General features: G+C 40.4%; 1 protein-coding gene across 5 annotated transcripts in view; it reads left to right on the top strand.

Annotated features, from left to right (window-relative positions):
* ccdc146 (coiled-coil domain containing 146) overlaps positions 1-25554 on the top strand; it is a 124127-nt gene that overhangs the window by 86033 nt on the left and 12540 nt on the right. For 4 of the 5 annotated variants that reach the window (XM_057855069.1, XM_057855066.1, XM_057855068.1 and 1 more), the window contains 14 exons: positions 168-225; positions 2698-2780; positions 2859-2952; positions 3042-3115; positions 3446-3673; positions 5946-6035; positions 6253-6349; positions 9686-9778; positions 9871-10038; positions 10189-10277; positions 10555-10719; positions 14889-14964; positions 15045-15193; positions 15268-15496. In XM_057855069.1, coding sequence (XP_057711052.1) covers positions 168-225; positions 2698-2780; positions 2859-2952; positions 3042-3115; positions 3446-3673; positions 5946-6035; positions 6253-6349; positions 9686-9778; positions 9871-10038; positions 10189-10277; positions 10555-10719; positions 14889-14964; positions 15045-15193; positions 15268-15496 — 1693 coding nt within the window. The remainder of the gene's footprint in view (positions 1-167; positions 226-2697; positions 2781-2858; positions 2953-3041; positions 3116-3445; positions 3674-5945; positions 6036-6252; positions 6350-9685; positions 9779-9870; positions 10039-10188; positions 10278-10554; positions 10720-14888; positions 14965-15044; positions 15194-15267; positions 15497-25554) is intronic. The other variant, XM_057855067.1, reaches the window with a different exon arrangement.

The following is a 25554-nucleotide window of genomic DNA, read 5'->3' as shown; positions in this document are numbered from 1 at the left end:
GGTCAATGGAACATTACTAGGCAACGCGATAACATGCACCGGTGGTTCCCGAACATTTAATCCTGTCACCCCCTTTAAAAATGAAATCAAAATCTCAATATCTATTTTGTTGTGGCTTTTTATATTGGTCTTGTTTTCCTCTCAACCTTATTTTCCCCTTGGTGCAGGCTCAGGGAAGAGAAGCGGTATCTATTGACAGAGAACAACATTCCGCAGGAACTTGATGTGAGTCCATCGCAGCACTTGATTCGAATGATTGCTGCCAACTCCTCCCAGTTCGAACTGATTGGACATCTATCGCTGTCAATGGCAGAGAATGAGTTATTATTAATTGTTCAAGCTCATTCAACTGCCAGTTCAGTCTTTTAAACAGTCCCTGACAAAAGTCTTGTCGCTTACCCATTTTGCAGAAACAATTGCTAATCACCTGACTTTTAATGAATCAATTGGTTTCAGAAATGGCTCAGATGAAAGCTAAGACCCTCCCAAATGATGTTGAATGTACAAAAATATATTTGTTTCACTGAAAAAAGATTTATCATTTAATGAAGACATAAAGGTCAAATTTTGGCAAGACAAAAGTTTTGTCGCCTACAGAAAGTAGTGTGAAAATTGAACAAAAAACCTACTTCAAATTGAAAAATATGTTACATAACATAAGCGAATTAAGTAGGGGTGCTGTGAAATCCAAATTTGATATTTTGTGTGACTTCCATGGGCTTGAAGGACTGCATCTATGCGGTTTGGCAAGGATTCATACAATTTATTGATGAAATCATCAGGAACATCAAAAAAAGCAGTCTTTCATGCCTCCCAGAGTTCATCAACATTCTTGGGTTTCGTCTTCCATGCTTCCTCTTTAATCCTACCCCAGACATGCTCAATGATGTTCATGTCTGGTGAATGGGCTGGCCAGTCCTGGAGGATCTTGATCTTCTTTGCCTTGAGGAACTTTGAGGTAGAGATTGAAGTATGCGAAGGAGCTCCATCCTGCTGCAGAATTTGTCCCTTTTTATGGTTAGTAATAGAGGTGCACAATAATTATCGGTCCAATAATAGGAATTTTGACGTCATCACAATAAATCCAATAACATTATTAACAGGCCCGATAATATATAATTGTTTTGGCAAGGTGTTGGTGGATTGGGATGTGTGCGTTTGAGTTGTTTCATGGACCGAGACCACAAGTCTCCTCTCGCACCAAATGTTTTATCTGCTGACAAACCACAATACCTGTTGGGTTTGTTTGTGTTAGTATAATAATGTTCATGTCATCATGAAAATTCTGGTTCGGTCAAAGGCAAGTCTATGCTGAATTCACCACTAGTATTTTTGGCCTACACGTGTTCAAAAAACTGTTGGATATACATTTAAAAATTATATATATATTATCGGTTATCGTATCGGTATCGGCCTTGAGGAGCAGGAAGTTATCGATATCAGTATCAGTTTTAAAAAATGGATATCGTGCACCCCTAGTTAGTAATATAAGAGGCAGCTAAGATTTGTTGATATTTCAGACTATTTTTGTTGCCTTTCACCCTGCAGATCTCTCAGGGTGCAGACAATTAAAAAAAAAACGTGGCATTTGCCAAGCCCCACAACCTGTCAAAAGGATGGACGCTGGAAAAGTGGCAAAAGGTGGATTTTTCAGATGAATCTTCCATTGAATTACACAACAGTCGCCGCCAATATTGCAGGAGACCTACTGGAGCCCGCATGGATCCGAGATTCACGCAGAAAACAGTGAAGTTTGGTGGTGGCAAAATCATGGTCTGGGGTTAAATCCAGTATGGGGGTGTGCGAGAGATATGCAGGGTGGAAGGCAACATAAATAGTCTGAAATATCAACAAATCTTAGCTGCGCTTACATTCCTAATCATACAAAGGGACAAATTCTGCAGCAGGTTGGTGCTCCATCGCATTCTTCAATCTCTACCTCAAATTTCCTCAAGGCAAAGAAGATCAAGATCATCAAGGACTGGCCAGCCCAGTCACCAGACATGAGCATCATTGGGCATGTCTGAGGTAGGATGAAAGAGGAAGCATGGAAGACGAAACCCAAGAATGTTGGTGAACTCTGGGATGCATGCAAGACTGCTTTCTTTGATGTTCCTGATGACCTCATCAATAAATTGTATGAATCCTTGCCGAAGCCCGTGGAAGTCGTACAAAATATTAAATTTGGATCTCATAACACTACTACTTAAATCGCTTATGTTTTGTAACATATTTTTGTATTTGAGTTACATTTTTTGTTCAATTTTCACGCTACTTTCTGTAGGCGACAAAACTTTTTTCTTGCCAAAATTTGACCTTTATGTCTTCATTAAATTATAAATCTTTTTTCATTGAAACAAATATATTTTTGTACATTCAACATCATTTGGGCGGGTCCTAACTTTCGTATGAGCCATTTCTGAAACCAATTGAATAATTAAAAGTCAGGTTATCCGCAATTTTTTCTACAAAATGGATAGGTGACAAAACTTCTGTCAGGGACTGGAAAGTATTTCTTGTAGTGTTGTAATGACACGAGCAATTATTTGTTACATGAATATCTCTACTCCAAGCCAGAGGGGGCCACGTGATCCCTGACAGGATTATTAAACGGAGGGCGAGCTGTTTTTAAATTAAATTAGCATCGGTGACCGCATCTTCTAGAGCTGATAATTAATCTGCTGTTCGATCCCACAGGAAGTGGAGAACGGCACAATCACCCTGCAGGATAAATGTGAGAAATTGAAAAAAGAAGTGGTCCACAGGCAAATTGAAATCAGGTATTTGTCTTCTCATGACTCACTTCTCCTCATATATGAAACATCAATATGTACCTATAGTCTGTTTTCCTTGCACAGATGTCTGAAGGATGACATGGAATCATATCAAATACAGACACGAATAGAAGAGAAAGAGCTGGAAGAAGCAATGAAAATCATGCAACTCAAAGAGGTTTGTGTACGTGTGTTCGACAGCGAGCGCGCCATCAATAAAATAACAAATCCACTTTCTGCCTCTCTTGTGTGTTCGTGTGCTGCAAGGCGGAGAAAGCTGAGCTCTTCGCCGCACCTGAACAGATTTTAAAAGAGATTGGAGAGAAACGCTCTGAGAGGGAGTGAGTGCCTGAGACACGTTTAACAATCTGTGTCCAATAAGAGCCGGAAATGTTGCAAACACCCGGGATATAAACTCGAAATGAGCTGCTTAGACGCCCTTCAGTTGAAGCAGCACGAGAAAACAGAAATAGCTCAAATGGACACCTGATACACTTCTGTCCATCCTCTCAAATCACATTTGAGTTATTTGCTTCTGCTCCTTAGACTCTGTATTAACTCATTGACGGGGATAGACGTCCAATCCATTTTGATCGGGAGGGCTCCCGGTCTAAATGAATTGGATGCCAATCCTAACCTAACCTTCCTCATTCCCACTAATTGGCATTTAGAGCTGCAGTAAAGACATTGGCAGCGATGGACGCCCAGTGTTCAGACGTGAAGCAGCAAACAAAGGAGGTGGAGGAGCATAATGACCTTCTCAGGGTGCAAAAGGAGGAGTTGGCCAAGGAGCTGGAGGGTCTCCAGGCCCAAGTGGAGGCCAGCCAGAGTAAGTGCAGTGAGCTGCAGAAAGAGATCGAGGTCATCAGGGAAGAAGAAGCAGAACTCATAGGGCAGAGGTAAATTTAAATACATTACAGGTAGTGTTGCACCGATACCAGTTTTTGGCCCCGATACCGATACCTGGCTGTGCCGATACTGGTACAGTGGGGCAAATAAGTATTTAGTCAACTACCAATTGTACAAGTTCTCCTACCTGAAAAGATTAGACAGGCCAGTAATTGTCAACATGGGTAAACCTCAAACATGAGAGACATAATGTGGGAAAACAAACAGAAAATTACATTGTTTGTTTTTAAAGAATGTATTTCCAAATTAGAGTGGAAAATAAGTATTTGGTCTCCTACAAACAAGCAGGATTTCTGGCTGTCAAAGAGGTCTAACTTCTTCTTCACTTGTTACCTGTACTAATGTCACCTGTTTTAGACACCTGTCCACAACATCAGTCAGTCACACTCCAAACTCCACTATGGCCAAGACCAAAAAGCTGTCGAAGGACACCAGAGACAAAATTGTAGACCTGCACCAGGCTGGGAAGACGGAATCTGCAATAGGTAAAATGTTTGGTGTAAAGAAATCAACTGTGGGAGCAATTATTAGAAAATGGAAGCCATACAAGACCACTGATAATCTCCCTCGATCTGGGCTCCATGCAAGATCTCACCCCGTGGTGTCAAAATGATAACAAGAGCGGTGAGCAAAAATCCCAGAACCACACGGGGGGGGGCTAATGAATGACCTACAGAGAGCTGGGACCACAGTAACAAAGGTTACTATCAGTAACACAATGCGCCGCCAGGGACTCGAATCCTGCACTGCCAGACATGTCCCGCTGCTGAAGCCAGGAAACGTCCAGGCCCGTCTGCGGTTAGCTAGAGAGCATTTGGATGATCCAAAAGAGGACTGGGAGAATGTTTTATGGTCAGATGAAACCAAAATAGAACTTTTTGGTAGAAACACAGGTTGTCGTGTTTGGAGGAGAAAGAATACTGAATTGCATCCGAAGAACACCATACCCATGGGGGTGGGAACATCATGCTTTGGGGCTGTTTTTCTGCAAAGAGACCAGGACGACTGATCTGTGTAAAGGAAAAAATGAATGGGGCCATGTATCGAGAGATTTTGAGTGAAAAATCTCCTTCCATCAGCAAGGGCATTGAAGATGAGACGTGGCTGGGTCTTTCAGCATGACAATGATCCCAAACACACAGCCAGGGCAACAAAAGAGTGGATTCGTAGGAGCATTTCAGGGTCCTGGAGTGGCCTAGCCAGTCTCCAGATCTCAACCCCATAGAAAATCTGTAGAGGGAGTTGAAAGTCCGTGTTGCCCAACGACAGCCCCAAAACATCACTGCTCTCAAGGAGATCTGCATGGAGGAATGGGCCAAAATACCAGGAACGGTTTGTGAAAAGCTTGTGAAGAGTTACAGAAAACATTTGGCCTCCGTTATTGCCAACAAAGGGTACATAACAAAGTATTGAGATGAACTTTTGTTATTGCGCAAAAACTTCTTTTCCACCATGGAATGGGGATGGCGTGGCATGGAAGAGTAGTTGTCCCCCCAACCCAGAGGTTGTGGGTTCGATTCTCTGCCCTGATGAACCTAAGTATCCTTGAGCAAGATACTAACCCCTAAACCCCATATTGCTCCTGGTGCTGTGTCACCAGTAGGTAATTGGCGATGTAGTGTAAAGCGCTTTCAGCACCTTGAAAGGTGGAAAAGCGCTATACAAGTATAACACCATTTACCACCATGATTTGTAAATACATTCTTTAAAAATCAAACAGTGTGATTTTCAGTTTTTTTTCCACATTCTGTCTCTCATGGTTGAGGTTTACCCATGTTGACAGTTACAGGCCTCTCTAATATTTTCAAATGGGAGAACTTGCACAATTAGTGGTTGACTAAATCTTTATTTGTCCCGCTGTATACAGATACCATAGGGTTAATAATAATTTATCACAGTAGTCAGTACAGAGGGTTAAGACTAAGTTGAACGCGCGGAGTTTGGCCTTCTGGCCGGATTGTGAGGGTCTGACCGGCCGTTTGGCTGGCGCGATTCCAGCGGTCTGACTAGGTCAGATTCCTTCGATGGTATCGGCACCCTATTTCTTGGTACTCACCGATACAGATACCACTATTTTAGTGCCGTATTCACCCCCTCCACCCCCCGCCGATACTGGTATCGGTGCAACATTAATTGCAGGTGCGATTTAATAGCATTTGCATCAGATCTTCAAACGCTCTCAGAAAAGCAATTGAGCAATTTCACTGAAACCACTTTTTTTTTTTCAAAATATTTGTCAATGCATTTTTTTTTAATTGCCAGAGGGATTCTAGAAATGAAGATGCAGGGTATCATGTCCGAGCAAAAGCTACTACGTGAGAATTATGCTGTGCAGCTAAAAGAGAAAAAAAGGTAGGCATAAAATGCCCACGTGTAATGAACTTTAACAATATACCGTCTGTATTTGCCATATTGCATGCTTTCACCTGGGAGGCTTTCAGCCATGTCTATTTGAGGTTTTACACCCCATTTACAGGCTAATACAGGCTGGCAATTGATTTGCCCTGACAATTGTAGGAGGCATTATGATGCTGATGAATATTTCAAAGACGTCTGTATGCCTCCTCAGGCAGATGCAGGCCTTCAAGAGGATGGAGCGTGCTCTAGCCATGGCCACGGAGCAGCTCCAACACACGCAATCAACCTGCGCAGACTTGCAAGCACAGGTAAGCTATTGCGTGATGGATTGCTAGGCTGTACTGGAAAATTTTGGTCTAGAATTGTCGCTGTTCCTGTTATCAGGAACATTCATTCTAATAATTACGGAAATACATTTTTAATCTTTTCACTTCCTGAAATTTCACTGCTGCGAACACTTTGTGAAGTGAAAGAGAGAAGAGAAAAGGAATCAAAGTGTCAGCAGATCTCACATGTACATTAGAGGAAATCTCAATGACACATCAGGGAGTATTTAGGAAGTGTCGCAAACAAAATGTATCTGCAAATTCATGCTTTTTACAGCCAAGCATTTTAATGTGGGGATTCACGACATCCTTGTTAGATGGGATGTTTTGTCAGCTTCGATATTTACGAGGTACAGTGGTATTAAAAAGTACAGTGCCCTCCATAATTATTGGCACCCCTGAAAAATATGTGTTTTTTAGTTTCTAATATTTTTTTTTTAATTCAAATAATATGGGACCTTAATGGAAAAAAAAGAAAAATCCAACCTTCAATACAAGTGCATTCATTCAGTGGGAAAAAAATCACACATAAAGAAAAAAATATTTGACATCAAATAATGTGTGTCACAATTATTAGCACCCCTGGTGTTAATACTTTGTACAACCCCCTTTTGCCAACAAAACAAGGTCTGGGGACTGAGATGGCCATGGGAGGAACTTGATTTTGTGTCTGGTGAACCATTTCTGTGTAGATTTGGCCATATGTTTAGGGTCATTGTCTTGCTGAAAGACCCAGTGACGACCCATCTTCAGCTTTCGGGCAGAGGGCAACAGATTTTGATTTAAAATGTCCTGGTATTTCAAAGCATTCATGATGCTATGCGCCCTAACAAGGTTCCCAGGGCCTTTGGAAGCGAAACAGCCCCACAGCATCATTGACCTACCCCTATACTTCACAGTGGGTATGAGGTGCTTTTCAGCATACGCATCTTTCGTGGCACGCCAGACCCACTTAGAGTGTTTGTTGCCAAAAAGCTCAATCTTGGTCTCATCTGACCAAAGCACACGGTCCCAGTTGAAGCCTGGGACCGTGTGTATTTTTGTGTGAGACCAAGATTGAGCTCTTTGGCAACACTCTATATACTGTAGGCCTATATATATTTTTAATTTTAACAAATCATGAGTTACTGTCTGGTTTTGCATTAACTAATGCATTACCTAATGCATTAACTACCGTAATTTTTGGACCATAAGCCGCTACTTTTTTCTTTCATTTTGATACCTGTGGCTTATAGTCCAGTGCGGCATATTTATTGATTTTTTTAGTTAACACTTTATTTGACAGCGGTGTCATAAGACTGTCATAAGATCAAAATAAGGTCAAAATTATGACATGACACTATCATGGACATTACTGAATGCTTATGTCATTAAGTGTCATTTGGCAAATTATGTCACTAACTCAATTTTTGTCCATCTTGGATGTTTTGCATCCATTCAAAAGTGAGATCATTTGCCGGATAACACTTAATGACATCTGTTATAGGCATTCATGAATGCTCAGAACAGAGACATGTCATTATTATGATTGTGTAGTGACAGTCTTCTGGCACCACTGTCCAATAAAGAGTTAGCAAATACCATAACTAGCAATTGATGAAACAACTGGAACAGTAACAGAAGAAATATTTAGCAAAGAAAAAAAAAAAAAAGATTTTTGATTGTTATTTACATATGTAGCGCTGCAATGCATGCTAAGAGGCATGTTGGATGACAACAGTGTTGACAACAGATGGCAGCAGAGGTTGACTGTCTCCCCCAAGGGAGCAGTGATGGCCAAATGAAGCTTCTTGAAGCAATAAAGCTTTGCAGCCAATTGGTTCAAAGCTTCATGGTGCTTCATTTGGTCTTTTGACAGTCGTATGATGCCGCTGTCAAATAAAGTTTTATCGGTTAATATCTTTTGGTGTAAATATCCCATGATACAGTGAGGACAGCTGCGGCCTATAGTCCAGTGCAGCTTATCTATGAACAAATGCCGTTTTCGTGCCAAATTTGGTGGGCTGCGGCTTATAGTCAGGTGCGCCTTATAGTGCGAAAATTAGGGTAATGCATTAGCTAATGCATTAACTCATGATAATTAATATATTAATAAATGTTAGATAAGCAAATATATTAATTATTTTGATGTTACTTAAACATTAGTTATTGTCTAAAAATGCATTAACTAATGTAAATTAAGGGACCCTTATTGTAAAGTGTTACCGGTTTTGTATCCTTTCAAAGCTTTATACAACTCCTTGATCGCAGTATTTCAGACAGCTCTTTTGACCGAGCCATGATGCACATCAGACAATGCTTCTCATCGAGACAATTCTTAACAGGTGTGTGTTTTATAGTGGACAGGGCAGCTTTAAACCACTCATTAGTGAGTGGACACACACCTGGCTTAAATTGTTTGGTAAAAATTAGGGCTGTCAAAATTATCGCGTTAACGTGCGATAATTATTTTTTTTAATTAATCACGTTAAATATTTGACGCAATTAACGTGCATGCCCCGCTCAAACAGATTAAAATGACAGGACAGTGTAATGCCTGCTTGTTACTTGTTTTTTGGTGTTTTGCGCCCTCTGCTGGCGCTTGGGTCCAACTGATTTTATGGGTTATGAGTGAGCATGGTGTAATTATTGACATCAATAATGGCGAGCTACTAGTTTATTTTTTGATTGAAAATTTTACAAATTTTAATTTAACGAAAACATTAAGAGGGGTTTTAATATAAAATTTCTATAACTTGTACTAACATTTATCTTTTAAGAACTACAAGTCTTTCTATCCATGGATCACTTTAAGAGAATGTTAATAATGTTAAAGCCCTCTTGTTGATTTATTGTTATAATAAACAAATACGGTACTTATGTACCATATGTTTAATGTATATATCCGTCTTGTGTCTTATCTTTCCATTCCAACAATAATTAGCAGAAAAATATGGCATATTTTATAGATGGTTTGAATAGCAATTAATAATGTTTAATTAATTTTTTAAGCTGCAATTAACTCGATTAAAAATTTTAATCGTTTGACAGCCCTAGTAAAAATTGGTTTCAATTGCTCTTTAAAGAGTTAACTTACTTATTTTCCCCCTTCTGCCATTGTTTGCATACTATCCTCATGAGAATACGAAGGCCTATAAATGATAGGTTGGTTTTAGTTAAAGCAGACAGTTTTTTCATCTGTGTGATTTTGACAAAGATCAGATCACATTTGATGGTGATTTTATGCAGAAATGTGAGAAATAAAAAAAAAACAGCGTGATATTTCATTGGATTCTCTGTGTATTGCAAACTTTTCTCCGTGACTTTCCGACTCTTTAGTTGGACGCTCTTCCGAAAAGAGAGCCTGCTCAAGCGCAGAGGATGGCGCTTCAGAAGGAAGTGGATGCTCTCAAAGCGAGCGTTGAAAAACAGGTGAGGACGTCGGTGTCGGCGACAAAAGTGGCCTTGTTTTCAAGCCTTATTCTTACTTTTTGTCCAAACGTGTTCTCGCCCTCCTCTTTTAGTTATCGAAAATCCCAAAGGTGAGCCAAATTCAGCAGCAGTCTGGGATTATTCAGGAGCTGTTGAGGCAATCTGATACCCTGAGAGAAGAACTACATCACCTTCAATGTCTGACATACATCAAAGCAGAAGAAAGAGGCCAGAAGCACCGTGAGATGCTACGAGCCGAGGTGCCGCACACCTGTACCCGTGAATTGAAAAAAACTCACAATTTGATGACAAAAGCAAAATCTCTGCCCTGGAATTCTATCCCGACTAATGTTGCGTGTCTTTCCCCAAACTGTAAAATGCTCCACCTGTGTGATTGAATCCACCCGCAGCAAATGAAGCGGCACGTCGAACAGGAGCTGCGAGAGAAGAAGCTCATCACGATGCACCACAGCAAGCTGAGTGCCATGCTGCAGCGCAGGTGTCACACTGCAGAAATATGATTAAATCATTGTTGCCATTGACGGCGATAGGCGTCCAATCCATTTTAGCTCTCCCAGTTCAAATGGATTGGACGTCAACGGCGTCAGTAGCACTGAAACGTTGTGTATTTAAGAAAAAAATACTCATCCTAAGTCTTTTGTGATGCTCACCTGACCCCTAAAACAAGAAGCAGTCTTTTAAAAGGCATCTGTTGTCTGCTCACGCTGATTTCAAGCTCGACTGAGCCACTAATTAATTGCTTCCTTATACCTCAGAGTGCTACAGTATGGCCAGCTTTGCGAGGGGATCACAGAAGAGAAAAATAAGTATATCAAGCTGAAACAGAGCGCATCGCAGACCATCACAGAGATGATGGAGCATGTGAAGGTTCTTCAAAACCAGCTGGAGATTCAAAAGAGTATTGTCATCAAGAAGGACAAGTAAAGAAATCATACAGTCTCTGACAAAAGTCTTGTCGCTTATCCATTTTGTAGAAACAATTGCTAATAACCTGACTTTTAATTATTCAGTTGGTGTCCGAAATGGCTCATATGAAAGCTAAGACCCTCCTAAATGAAGTTGAATGTACAAAAATCTATTTGTTTCACTGAAAAAAAGATTTATCATTTAATGAAGACATAAACGTCAAATTTTGGCAAGACAAAAGTTTTGTCGCCTACAGAAAGTAGTGTGAAAATTGAACAAAAAAATTACTTCAAATACAAAAATATGTTACATTAGCGAATCAAGTAGTGGTGCTGTGAGATCCAAATTTAATATTTTGTATAACATCCATGGGCTTGAAGGACTGCATCCATGAGGTTCGGCAAGGATTCATACAATTTATTGATGAGGTCATCAGGAACGTCAAAGAAAGCAGTCTTGCATGCCTCCCAGAGTTCATCAACATTCTTGAGTTTCGTCTTCCATGCTTCCTCTTTCATCCTGTTCATGTCTGGTGAGTCGTGACTGGGCTGGCCAGTCCTGGAGGATCTTGATCTTCTTTGCCTTGAGGAACTTTGAGGTAGAGATTGAAGAATGCAATGGAGCACCCTCCTGCTGCAGAAATTGTCCCTTTTTATGATTAGTAATGTAAGAGGCAGCTAAGATTTGTTGATATTTCAGACTATTTGTTACGATCCGCAAACGCGGAAAACGAGATTGGACCAAAGAGCAGACAAGAAACAGAGGGAATAGTAAAAGGGGTTTTTAATACAACTAAAAAACACGCGATCGCGGAAAAAGGGAGAATATCAAAAGGAGTCCGTGACAAGAGGTCGACGCGGATCAAATAACACTAAACTAAGCGGTGGGCAGCGAGCCAACAAGATAACAAAAATAATCACACTCAATACCTGCACAAGGTAGAGGAATCACCGAACGAAAAAACAGCTGACGCATAAACTAGCAAATCCAACGAGCCTCGAAAGTACAGGTGTCAAATGGCGAACAGCAAGCAAATATCTCGGCAACGTTGGCTTGGATCGCCGGCGTTATATACAAATGTTGAGTTGCTGGAATTAGCCGCAGGTGCGATAATGGGAACGCCCACATCGCCGGCTCTGTAATGGAAAACAAAATCTAATCAGCAGCAGAATGTGACACTGTTGCCTTTCATCCTGCAGATCTTTCGCACACCCCCATACTGGATGTAACCCCAGACCGTGATTTTGCCACTACCAAACTTCACTGTTTTGTGACAAAAGTTGGCTTTTTCAGATGAATCTTCCATTGAATTGCACCACAGTCGCAGCAAATATTGCAGGAGACCTACGAGAGCCCGCATGGATCCGAGATTCACTCAGAAAACAGTGAAGTTTGGTGGTGGCAAAATCATGGTCTGGGGTTACATCCAGTATGGGGGTGTGCGAGAGATCTACAGGGTGGAAGGCAACATAAATAGTCTGAAATATCAGCAAATCTTAGCTGCCTCTTACATTTCTAACCATAAAAAGGGACAAATTTTGCAGCAGGATGGTTCTCCATCGCGTACTTCAATCTCTACCTCAAAGTTCCTCAAGGCAAAGAAGATCAAGATCCTCCAGGACTGGCCAGCCCAGTCACCGGACATGAACATCATTGAGCATGTCCGGGGTAGGATGAAAGAGGAAGCATGGAAGACGAAACCCAAGAATGTTGATGAACGCTGGGATGCATGCAAGACTGCTTTCTTTAGTCCTGATGACTTCATCAATAAATTGTATGAATCCTTGCCGAAGCCCAAGGAAGTAATACAAAATTTTAAATTTGGATCTCACAGCACCACTACTTCATTCGCTTATGTTATGTAACATGTAACATATTTTTGTATTTGAAGTACATTTTTTGTTCAATTTTCACACTACTTTCTTTAGGCGACAAAACTTTTGTCTTGCCAAAATTTGACCTTTATGTCTTCATCAAATGATACAGTAAATCTTTTTTCAGTGAAACAAATGTATTTTTGTACATTCAACATCATTTTGGTCTTAGCTTTCATATGAGCCATTTCTGAAACCAACCGAATAATTAAAAGTCAGGTTATTAGTAGGGCTGTCAAATGATTAAAATTCTTAATCGAGTTAATTACAGCTTAAAAATTAATTAATCTTAATTAATCGCAATTCAAACCATCTATAAAATATGCCATATTTTTCCGTAAATTATTGTTGGAATGGAAAGATAAGACACAAGACAGATATATACATTCAACATACGGTACATAAGTAGGCAAGGCAAGGCAAGGCAAATTTATTTATATAGCACTATTCAACACAAGGCAATTCAAAGTGCTTTACATCACATGAAGACCATAAAAATCACATTTAAATCAACACAACGTAAAAACCAAGACAAAAGATCGCATTTAATCACAGAATAAAAATAAATAAATAAAAATAAAACAAAAATAAAAATAAAGCAGAAACTACTACTACTAATAATCATTGAAATCAGCAATGGAGATAAGCACAAGAGGAATAGAAGGCAGGTAGGTTGAAATATATAGACAGTTATGGATATGCAGTGCCAAACAAAAGCGTTTCTAGCCCTGATTTAAAGGAGCTAACAGTTTGAGCATACTTCAGACGTTCGGGTAACTTGTTCCAGAGGTGAGGAGCATAATAACTAAATGCTGCCTCACCCTGCTTGGTTCTTGTTTTTGGAACATGCAGAAGACCCGTTCCAGACGACCTTAGGGGTCTAGATGTCTCATAGGAATCTAACAAGTCAAGCATGTATTTTGGTCCAAGGCCATTAAGTGTTTTGTAGACGAGCAGTAGTATTTTATAGTCTATCCTTTGACTCACTGGAAGCCAGTGTAGCGATTTCAAAACCGGTGTAATGTGGTCCAGATTCCTTGTATTTGTGAGGACTCTGGCTGCAGCATTCTGTACTAGCTGCAGCTTCCTGACTGATTTTTTATCAAGACCTGTAAATATACCGTTGCAGTAGTCCAATCTGCTGAAAATGAATGCATGCATAAGTTTTTCCATGTCTTGTTGAGTCAGAAGCCCCTTAATTCTGGTTATATTTTTTAGGTGGTAATAAGCGGATTTAGTGACGGACTTTAGATGGCTATCAAATTTTAGGTCTGAGTCAATAATTACGCCAAGGTTTCTGACTTGATTTGTAGCTGTAAGTAACATTGTGCTAAGTTGGCTGCTTATCTTTGACCTTTCCTTTTTTGGCCCAAAAATGATCACCTCTGTCTTCTCCACATTTAACTGGAGAAAATTCTGGCACATCCATTCATTGATTTGATGAATGCATTTACTCAGGGAGACTAAGGGACTATAATCATGTGGGGACACAGAAATGTACAGTTGTGTGTCATCTGCATAGGCATGATAGGAGATGTCATACTGTTCCATTATCTGAGGTAACGGAAGCATATAGATGTTAAATAAGAGTGGTCCAAGAATTGACCCTTGAGGGACTCCACACGTGAATTTGGTTCGTTCTGACTGATAGTTTCCAATTGACACAAAGAAATCCCTATCATGTAAATAGGATGTGAACCACTGAAGAATAGTGTCAGTAAGCCCTGTATTTGTACTGTATTTGTTTATTATAACAATAAATCAACAAGATGGCATTAACATTATTAACATTCTGTTAAAGCGATCCATGGATAGAAAGACTTGTAGTTCTTAAAAGATAAATGTTAATACAAGTTGTAGAAATTTTAAACCCCTCTTAATGTTTTTGTTTTAATAAAATTTGTAAAAATTTCAATCAAAAAATAAACTAGTAGCTCGCCATTGTTGATGTCAATAATTACACAATGTTCATGGCGCTGAAACCCATAAAATCAGTCGCACCTAAGCACCAGCAGAGGGCGACAGAATATCCAAAAACACAACTAACAAGTGGACATGACACTGTGCTGTCATTTTAATCAGTTTGAGTGGTGCATGTGCGTTAAATGCGTCAAATATTTTAACGTGATTAATTTAAAAAATTGATTACCGCCCGTTAACGCGATCATTTTGACAGCCCTAGTTATTAGCAATTATTTCGACAAAATGGATAAGCGACAAGACTTTTTTTCAGGGACTGTAGTGCGTTGCGCTATTTTGATAGAATCGTATGAATTACAAAAAGGTTTTATTGTTTGTTGTTGTTATAGATTGCTAAACAAAGCTCAGAAGAAGGTCTCTAATAGTAACAAAGTCAGAGAAAAACTTCGCGACACTATCAACAAGGTTCTTTTTTTTTTTTTTTTTAAATAATTTTTTTTTTTCTGTGTTTTTCAAAATTTGATGAACATTTTTATGTCCAATAGGTTGCTCGGCAAATCCGTCAAGCCATTCAGGAGCGAGAAGACAACGAAGTGGAGTTAAAGAGGCTCAGGCAAACCATCAGTTTCCAGGAGCAAACGCTCATTGACGTGAGCAAGAACCAGGAAGTAGCGGTTCAGCGGCGCAATTTTCTGTGCGTTTAACATCCAAACCACGTTTACAATTCAAATAACATGCTTCACATCTTGTTCCCATGTTGGCCCGCAGCGGCATTCAGCTGCTAGAGCGCGAGGAGGTGTTGTTCGACTACCAGGAGAAGGTCAACTCGCAGGAGGCGGCCATCACCCAGAGGGATGCAGAGATGCAGGGCATGGGGAAAGAAATGAGAGACCTGAAGGTGCTCATAAGTGAGGAGAAGAGGCGGATCGGTTTCAAGAAAAAGGAAGTGATGGTTCAGAAGAAATTGGAAGAGGAACTCATCATGCTGCAATTGGAGGTAGTCATAATCAGAAGTATAATATTGCTGATGCTTTACATTCAGGTGGAACTACATGTTCCTTCCGTGCCACTGTGTAGTGAGTCATTTCAACTTGTCGTCATCATCTCCAGATTCCGTGAATGGCATAAGTTATTATGGTACAGTATTGTGTTGCTCAATTTAATGTGTAAATTAGTCAGCCCGGATGCGTCTTTAAGTGTTGCGCCGGAACAAAGTGTCTAAGCAGCAAACAATGTGAGAATCAATTGGAAACAAACTTGGAAAAAGTTTTAATGAGACTTATATAGGCAGACTAGAATAGACGCCAGTTAATTAAAGAAGCAAGTGGCTCGTTTGACCTTTGTAATTTCTTCCATGGTTGGGGAAGGTTTATTCTGGTGTTAATTTTTGTACTCTCCAAAATGGTTTGAATATTCAGCTTTTAGATGAATCATTTCAAAAACCTTTTGAACAATTAATGTGATGTGTCACCTGGACAATTCAATATTGTCTTTATATAGACTTCATAATATATTGACGGGGCGCCGGGCCGATTAATAGAGGGGCCTATCTCCGTCAAAACTGACCGAGTGGAAACACAGACAAAGTGCTTTTTACGTTGAAATTCTTGTGAAATTCTTCAATCCCTGAATTCTTTATCGATACGGAAGTAAAACTGTCTCGATTTTTGGTTAACAAAAAAAAAAAAGGGCAGTTAACATTTATTTTACGTAAATATGTCGAATGTTTTGCTTGTGTTAAAGTCACTGTAGCGCCGCCTTATCACCACAAAAAGATTTTTACCTTGAAAATTCTCATGAATAATTGCTTACATCTCTGAATTCTTTATAGATACGGACGTAAAAAATTCTCAATTCTTGGTTAGCAAAAAAATCGGGCAGTTAGCATTTATTTCACGTATATATATTTTTTTAATTCAAATAATATGGGACCTCAATGGGGAAAAAAAGAGAAAAATCCAACCTTCAATACAAGTGCATTCATTCAGTGGGGAAAAAATCCCATTATTTGACATCAAATAATATGTGTCACAATTCTTAGCACCCCTGGTTTTAATATTTTGTACAACCCCCTTTTGCCAACGAAACAAGGCCTGGGGACTGAGATGGCCATGGGAGGAACTTGATTTTGTGTCTGGTGAACCATTTCTGTGTAGATTTGGCCATATGTTTAGGGTCATTGTCTTGCTGAAAGACCCAGTGACGACCCATCTTCAGCTTTCTGGCAGAGGGCAACAGATTTTGATTTAAAATGTCCTGGTATTTCAAAGCATTCATGATGCCATGCGCCCTAACAAGGTTCCCAGGGCCTTTGGAAGCGAAACAGCCCCACAGCATCACTGACCCACCCCTATACTTCACAGTGGGTATGAGGTGCTTTTCAGCATGCGTATCTTTCGTGGCACACCAGACCCATTTAGAGTGTTTGTTGCCAAAAAGCTCAATTTTGGTCTCACACAAAAATACACACGGTCCCAGGCTTCAACTGGGACCGTGTGCTTTGGTCAGATGAGACCAAGATTGAACTCTAAGTGGGTCTGACGTGCCACGAAAGATGCACATGCGCATACATTTCAAACATAACTTTGACTTTCCACAGCTATTTTTTGCTTTAGTTACATCCCAAACATCTGAATAATGTTTTCCTTTTACAAAATAAGATAAACAACAAGACAAATCGAGCTTTTGATAGCAAAGTAACAATTTATTCACACATAACTAACTGAAAGATGACACTGTTCTGGCCGTGACAGCTGGTTAAACTTTTCCCTCATCGCCGTCTGTCTCATAAAGATGAATTTTTTCGAGTCTCTGCGGGCTCTGCTCGCGAGCAGCACGGACTCAAAGGCATCGTCTGCTGCACTACTGGTCCCGGTCGTTCTGCTCAGTCGTCCAGCACCTGGCATTCCAGGCGTCCTACCAGTTGTTCTGCTGGGTCATCCACCGCTTGGCATCCATTCGTTCGTCTTCCGCCGGCGCCCAGCCGTGTGGTTTGGCCGTTCTGTGCCGTTGAATCGGGTTGCGGGTCTTACCAAATGCGCTACTGCCCTCCAGTGGCCAGTTTTATTGCTTTAAAATGGATTTTCAGCTTTGTGCTTTGGAGCTAAATTGAATCAGAACTAGGGCTGGGCGATATGGCCTTGAGTACGTATCACGATAAATTGAGCAGATTTACCTCGATAACGATAAATGACGATAAATTCGCCCAAGCGGACTGTTATATAATTTGAAAATTTGAATGAAAGCATGGAATACAAATGAACCGTTTCTCGTTAAATTTATTTACCAGCTTTCAATTTAACAATTGCACATGCAGTCTAAACTTTAAGTATTACAAAAAATCTTGTAAACAATAAGAATTTTAGTGTCATCATTTATGACAGCTTGTATGACTTGAAAAATGTACATTATAAAAATCAATATGACGACTGTGCAAACATGTCATTCTAACACAAATGACTTGCAGCTTTAACAGTACACTTCGGACAACTTATTGGTAATGGCTGCTGTGACATAATTATTCAGCACAAATGTTTACGTCAAGGTTTCACTTTTTTTTTCCAGAACATTTTTTTATACATGCACCCCCCACACAGACACAACCAGATTAAAGCTGTATTGCCCTGATGCCAATGAAACATTTAAGATTTTATGATGGCAGAATAAAGCAAACACATACAGAAAAATAGCTGTGGCTATTAAACTGTTATATTATATATAGGCTTCACTGTTGGATTATACTTTATGCTGAGTGCTTTACCATCATGAAAGCTTTCAGAAAATCACAGAGATACCAAATAACGCGACATAATGATTGCTACATGAAGTCCGTGCCCAGTCCACTCATTAATTTCAGCCGTTTCGACAAGGTTTGAGCCGCTATCAGACTCCATCACGTTCATTTGTACCGTTAGCCGCTAGCGTTGGCCTGTGGCTTGGCTACAAGAAGAAAACACTGAAAGCATCCTCTCCTGAAATCGTGAGAACCAGGGAGGACAGCGGGTGAAAGCCCGTCTGGAGCCCTCCAAGAGTTTACTTAATGTCGGGTAAAAGTTTGGTGAAGCTAACTTAAGCCCGACTCCATCCCGTTTACTTGTAGCGTTAGCCGCTAGCGTTAGCCTACCGGGCTTCTGTTTGTTTGGCTTCCTGAAAACCACGTGACTCCATATGTAAGTACACTATCTGCTTTCTTAAAGGGGAATGAACATAGCTGAACAACACAGAGTCAAAGCGGGATGAAAAGACTATATTTTCTTGTTTTATTAAATTACCGAATTTACCGACATGGTCAAAATTACGACGGTCATCGTGAAGAATTTCGGTAACGGTAAATTTTCGGTTTACCACCCTGCTCTAATCAGAACCCAGAGATGTCTTTTTTGAAAAAACGAAAAAACAAAAAACAACGTATACGTCTTTGGGACACTGAAACAATTAAAAATAGAACGTATTTATACGTTTTTGGGAGCAAATGAGTTAAGTTGCCTTATGCAGAGGGTTCACGCACTTATTTTTCCCCCTTCTGTCATTGTTTCCATGCTATCCTCATTAAAATATGAAAAACTATAAATGTTTGAGGGGTTGTAGTAAAAGCAGACACTGTTTTTTCATCTGTGTGATTTTGACATAGATCAGATCACATTTGATGCTGATTTTATGCAGAAATGTGAGAAATTCAAAAGGTTCAGGTACTTTTTCACACCACTGTATTCCTGGTCTTCAGAGGTTTGTTTCTTCTGTCATGCCATAAGTGCAATGACTCCAAGACTATTGCATGGATTGCTTGACACTGAGAGATCATCATTTGGAATCTTTTCACCCGACGTCGTTGCTAAGGATGGTTGTCACTGTTTCATATCACAACACACATTATACAGATGTTCTGATTCCTTCTGTCAGTTTTTCTGACTATACATCCAGTATGTATCAAATATTCTCTCCTCCCTCTTTCGAACTGCTCATTTTCCTGCACGGGGGAGCTAAATGTAATCTATTGGAGGAGGCTTGCCAGTTCCATTCATTCTCCATGCGAATTCAATCCCCATGCAGGTTGTTTAGTCATCCATTTTCTCCTATATTTGTATTCATCTGTGAGCACTTTATCTGCTCATTGCAACCTGGATCCCCCCTCCTTTTGCCTCATTTTTGATGGCAAATTTCGACAAAGATGGATTAGACCATCTGCGAGACTATTGTAGCTCAATACACGGAGGCTGTCATTTGCTTGGAATTTTAATCGCGGCCAAATAAACAGACTAGTTACCCTTTGAGGTTTTTTGTCGCAGTCTTTTGGTTGTTTACCCCCACTCCATCACTTCATTCTTTCAGGGAGGAGCGGATGTCATGCTGCCCACTCCCAGTGCTGGTGAGTCATATTGTGTCCGTCCTGAAATTTGGATCCGACCCGTCTGGAAACAGAGACTGGGGAAATCCACAGTCGAGACACGTGGAGAGACAGAAGAAAAAATAGCACAAAAGCAGGCTTTGCTTTAAGTGTCTCAAGTGTTGTTCGTCGCCTTTCTGCAATATCGCATACTCCCCCGCAGTTGGAAGGAATGGAGAAAAAAAAATGAAAATACCTCACCCACAAATATTTCACTTTTTATTACAAGCACAGCTTTATTTTCTACCTCCTACAATATCAAGAGCTTTTAATTTCATGCATGGCCTGGACTCTACTTATCATTCTTTTAATGTGTTTTGAGACTTGCTGAAGCCTGAGGTCGTGTGTGTGCCTTTCTCTGTTCCTATCTATTCCTGACAACCAGTACAAAAGGAGGAGGCACAATTGTCGGCAGCTTAATCATCATCAAGTAAATTGCCGGAGAATATCTGGCTCCAGTGGTGAAGCTCCTCCCATATTTTAAAATTATATTTTAATCCAATTTGTCTTATCTGACATTGTTAGAAAAAAAAAAAAAGAATTCAAGTGGGAAGCTTATAGCAAAATCATGGATGGTAATTAACAGCATGGACGTAGTCTGGTGTTGCCACGGCAACCCTCAGTTGCTTACTTTAGTGGTCTATATAAGTGGTGTTATTATTAAAATTATTCTTGATTATGTTGAGGCTAATGGAGTTAATTTAAAATCACGTTTAACCAAGATTGTAGGTTTGCATAGGGAAGGTAGGGACATAACACTACCAACTTTTCAGGATGCTTAAATTATCCTCACCAACTTTAGCAACCTTATTTGCAATACATAATGACTTCAGTTATGGGAAGATAATGTAAATAACCCATATACAGTGGGGCAAATGAGTATTTAGTCGATCACTAATTGCGCAAGTTCTCCCACTTGAAAATATGAGAGAGGCCTGTAATTGTCAACATGGGTAAACCTCAACCATGAGAGACAGAATGTGGAAAAAAAACAGAAAATCACATTGTTTGATTTTAAAAGAATGTATTTGCAAATCATAGTGGAAAATAAGTATTTGGTCAAAACCAAAAGTTCATCTGAATACTTTGTTATGTACCCTTTGTTGGCAATAACGGAGACCAAACGTTTTCTGTAAATCTTCACAAGCTTTTCACAAACTGTTGCTGGTATTTTGCCCATTCCTAAATGCAGATCTCCTCTAGAGCAGTGATGTTTTGGGGCTGTCGTTGGGCAACACGCACTTTCAACTCCCTCCACAGATTTTCTATGGGGTTGAGATCTGGAGACTGGCTAGGCCACTCCAGGATCTTGCCTTTGTTGCCCTGGCTGTGTGTTTGGGATCATTGTCATGCTGAAAGCCCAGCCACGTCTCACCGAAGGAGATTTTCACTCAAAATCTCTTGATACATGGCCCCATTCATTCTTTCCTTTACACAGATCAGTCGTCCTGGTCCCTTTGCAGAAAAACAGCCCCGAAGCATGTTGTTTCCACCGCCATGCTTCACAGTGGGTAAGGTGTTCTTCGGATGCAATTCAGTACTCTTTCTCATCCAAACACTAGAACCTGTGTTTCTACCAAAAAGTTCTATTTTGGTTTCATCTGACCATAACACATTCTGCCAGTCCTCTTCTGGATCATCCAAATGCTCTCTAGCGAACCGCAGACTGGCTTGGACGTGTATTTGCTTCAGCAGGGGGACACGTCTGGCAGTGCAGGATTTGAGTCCCTGGCGGCACATTGTGTTACTGATAGTAGCCTTTGTTACTGTTGTCCCAGCTCTCTGTAGGTCATTCACTAGGTCCCCCCGTGTGGTTCTGGGATTTTTGCTCTCAGTTCTTGTTATCATTTTGAGGCCACGGGGTGAGATCTTGCATGGAGCCCCAGATCGAGGGAGATTATCAGCGGTCTTGTATGTCTTCCATTTTCTAATAATTTCTCCCACAGTTGATTTCTTTAAACCAAGCATTTTACCTGTTGCAGATTCAGTCTTCCCAGCCTGGTGCAGGTCTACAATTTTGTCTCTGGTGTCCTTCAACAGCTCTTTGGTTTTGGCCATCGTGGAGTTTGGAGTCTGACTGACACACAGGTGTCTTTTGTACCTTGAGTTAAAACAGGTGCTATTAAAACAGGTAACGAGTGGAGCCTCGTTAGACCTCGTTAGACCTCCTTAGAAGAAGTTAGACCTCTTTGACAGTCAGAAATCTTTCTTGTTTGTAGGTGACCAAATACTTATTTTCCACTGTAATTTGGAAATAAATTCTTTAAAAATCAAACAATGTGATTTTCTGTTTTTTTTCCCCCCACATTCTGTCTCTCATGGTTGAGGTTTGCCCATGTTGACAATTACAGGCCTCTGTAATATTTTCAAGTGGGCGAACGTGCACAATTAGTGGTAGACTAAATACTTATTTGCCCCACTGTATGTTGTAAGAATAGAATTGATCCTACCATTATTAAATCAATTACAGTAATTTCATTATGTTCACTTACACTGACCCCTTTTCACTGGTTGAATGTGCCAGTCCATTTTTCCCCTGAAATGCACGTTCTATTGGCTGGTGACTTGAACACCCCACCACACACACACATACACATACACACACACACCCATTCACAGCCCGACAGAAATACAACATTCCGCCTCCCCCGCCCCTTCAGAGACGAGGGATATTAGAAGTTTTTTTTTTTTTTCTGCCAGCAGCAGCCACTGTAAGTCATGTAAAAAGATGTCAATGTTGTGGAGGTGGGGAAGCACTTCACTAATTTTGCTACTGCTACAGTGCTTCAAGTCGAATTTACTCACTGAGATTTCTTGAAATAAAAACAGCTAGCTGAAAATAAGCTTAACAGACTTATTTTAAGCAAAAAGTTTGTATATATAATCTTAAAAGAAAAACTTGTTCGTCAGAAATGCTCTTAATTCAAGCTTGATTTACAGTGGGGCAAATAAGTATTTAGTCAACCACCAATTGTGCACGTTCACCTACATCATCACCTACCTAAATCACATTGTTTGATTTTTAAAGAATTTATTTCCAAATTGGAGTGAAAAATAAGTATTTGGTCACTTACAAACAAGCAAGATTTCTCACTGTCAAAGACGTCTAACTTCTTCTCATGAGGTCTAACGAGGCTCCACTCGTTACCTGTATTAATGGCACCTGTTTTAACTCATTATTGGTATAAAAGACACCTGTCCACAAACTCAGTCAGTCACACTCCAAACTCCACTATGGCCAAGACTAAAGAGCTGCCGAAGGACACCAGAGACGAAATTGTAGACCTGCACCAGGCTGGGAAGACTGAATCTGCAATAGGTAAAATGCTTGGTGTAAAGAAATCAACTGTGGGAGCAATTATTAGAAAATGGAAGTCATACAAGACCACTGATAATCTCCCTCGATCTGGGGCTCCATGCAAGATCTCACCCCGTGGCGTCAAAATGATAACAAGAACGGTGAGCAAAAATCACAGAACCACACGGGGGGACCTAGTGAATGACCTACAGAGAGCTGGGACCACAGTAACAAAGGCACCTATCAGTAACACAATGCACCGCCAGGGACTCAGATCCAGCACTGCCAGACGTGTCCCCCTGCTGAAGAAAGTACATATCCATTCCCGTCTGCGGTTTGGTAGAGAGCATTTGGATGATCCAGAAGAGGACTGGGAGAATGTATTATGGGCAGATGAAACCAAAATCGAACTTTTTGGTAGAAACACAGGTTCTCATGTTTGGAGGAGAAAGAATACTGAATTCCATCTGAAGAACACCATACCCACTGTGAACCATGGGGGTGGAAACATCATGCTTTGGGTCTGTTTTTCTGCAAAGGGACCAGGACAACTGATCTGTGTAAAGGAAAGAATGAATGGGGCCATGTATCAAGAGATTTTGAATGGAAAATCTCCTTCCTTCAGCAAGGGCATTGAAGATGAGACGTGGCTGGATCTTTCAGCATGACAATGATCCCAAACACACAGCCAGGGTAACAAGGGAGTGGCTTCGTAAGAGGCATTTCAAAGTCCTGGAGTGGCCTAGCCAGTCTCCAGATCTCAACCCCATAGAAAATCTGCGGAGGGAGTTGAAAGTCCGTGTTGCCCAACGACAGCCCCAAAACATCACTGCTCTAGAGGAGATCTGCATGGAGGAATGGGCCAAAATACCAGCAAAAGTTTGTGAAAAGCTTGTGAAGAGTTACAGAAAACGTTTGGCCTCTGTTATTGCCAACAAAGGGTACGTAACAAAGTATTGAGATGAACTTTTGGTATTGACCAAATACTTATTTTCCACCATGATTTGCAAATAAATGATTTTAAAAAATCAAACAATGTGATTTTCTGGGTTGTTTTTCCACTTTCGGTCTTTCACAGTTGAGGTTTACCCATGTTTACATTTACAGGCCTTTCTAATATTTTCAAGTAGTTGAACTTGCACAATTAGTGGTTGGCTAAATACTTATTTGCCCCAATGTAGGTGAAAGGTGACCAACTTTTAGATATATGGGCTCAATACGAACAAATAGTAAAATTTACTGAAAGTAAGTGGAAGAATCTGATGCATTAATCTGTTAACTAGCCTTTAACACTCAAAAAAACAAATGGAGAAAATTATTTGACTAGATTAAAAAAAAAAAAAAACGGATTAAGACGTAATAAATTGGCAGTGTGAAAGTTAGAATAGGTCAATACAGATTTATTTTGCATTAACCATTTAGCCTATCAATTAATTAGGTTCATATTGGTGGAAATGTAGCCCTGACCCCCATTCACATAGTCAACATAGCTTTTACGTCCATCATCGTCAATGGCAGCGCGAAATTAACGTGATCGTTTTTCATGTCAAATCTGGATGCGGTGTTTGCTGGATTATTATTACTGTGGAAACCGCAGATAACCCTGTCTGTCAGCCCAAGTTGTTGTTTTCTCATTTCTTTTATTTTTCATTCTTTTGATTTGCCATTCTTTATCCAGAACTGTTTGATATTTGATGCGCCTTTCTCTATCGCTCTGAATTGGAGCCCCAAAGCGTCGTGTTTTGCCTTTCACGTGACACGCAGGCAGCTGTATTTAAAGGCCCGAAACATCACTTTGAATCAGACCGGCCGTCCATTCACACTCGAGAGGCTTCATTAATCTCCAAGTCAGAGGAAATGGGAATCATCACTTTGTTCCACGCTGATTTCCCCCCCCCAGCCGCTTCCTCTTTTTATCTTCTGCACACACCTTCACACACGTTGCGATACAGGCGTGCAAACACGCATAATCCGCGTGGTTGAGCGGCTGTTTCGTAAGACGGGTCACGCCGGGTCACGACCGCCTGCGTCTTGCTTTGTGTTTTCACACCCTGTTTTTCCCTTCTGCCTCATCCCCCTTTTCTGTCTTTTCACTTACATCCTTGAAGTTCCTAGCTGATCCCCTGAGGCATCTATAAATATTTTCCAGCGTTGATTTTTGTTGTCGTTGTTGTTTCCGAGGCCCTGACAATGGACGCCATGAAGTCAAGATGTACCATACATACCATAGAGTGGTATGAAAAAGTATTTGAACCTTTTGGAATTTCTCAAATTTCTGCATAAAATCACCATCAAATGTGATCGGATCTTTGTCAAAATCACAAAAACAGTGTCTGCTTTAACTAAAACCACCCAAACATTTACAGGTTTTCCT

The sequence above is a fragment of the Corythoichthys intestinalis genome, chromosome 13, assembly GCF_030265065.1.
Source record: "Corythoichthys intestinalis isolate RoL2023-P3 chromosome 13, ASM3026506v1, whole genome shotgun sequence".
NCBI classification, from domain to species: Eukaryota; Metazoa; Chordata; class Actinopteri; order Syngnathiformes; family Syngnathidae; genus Corythoichthys; species Corythoichthys intestinalis.
This window is presented reverse-complemented; position numbering and strand designations above follow the sequence as displayed.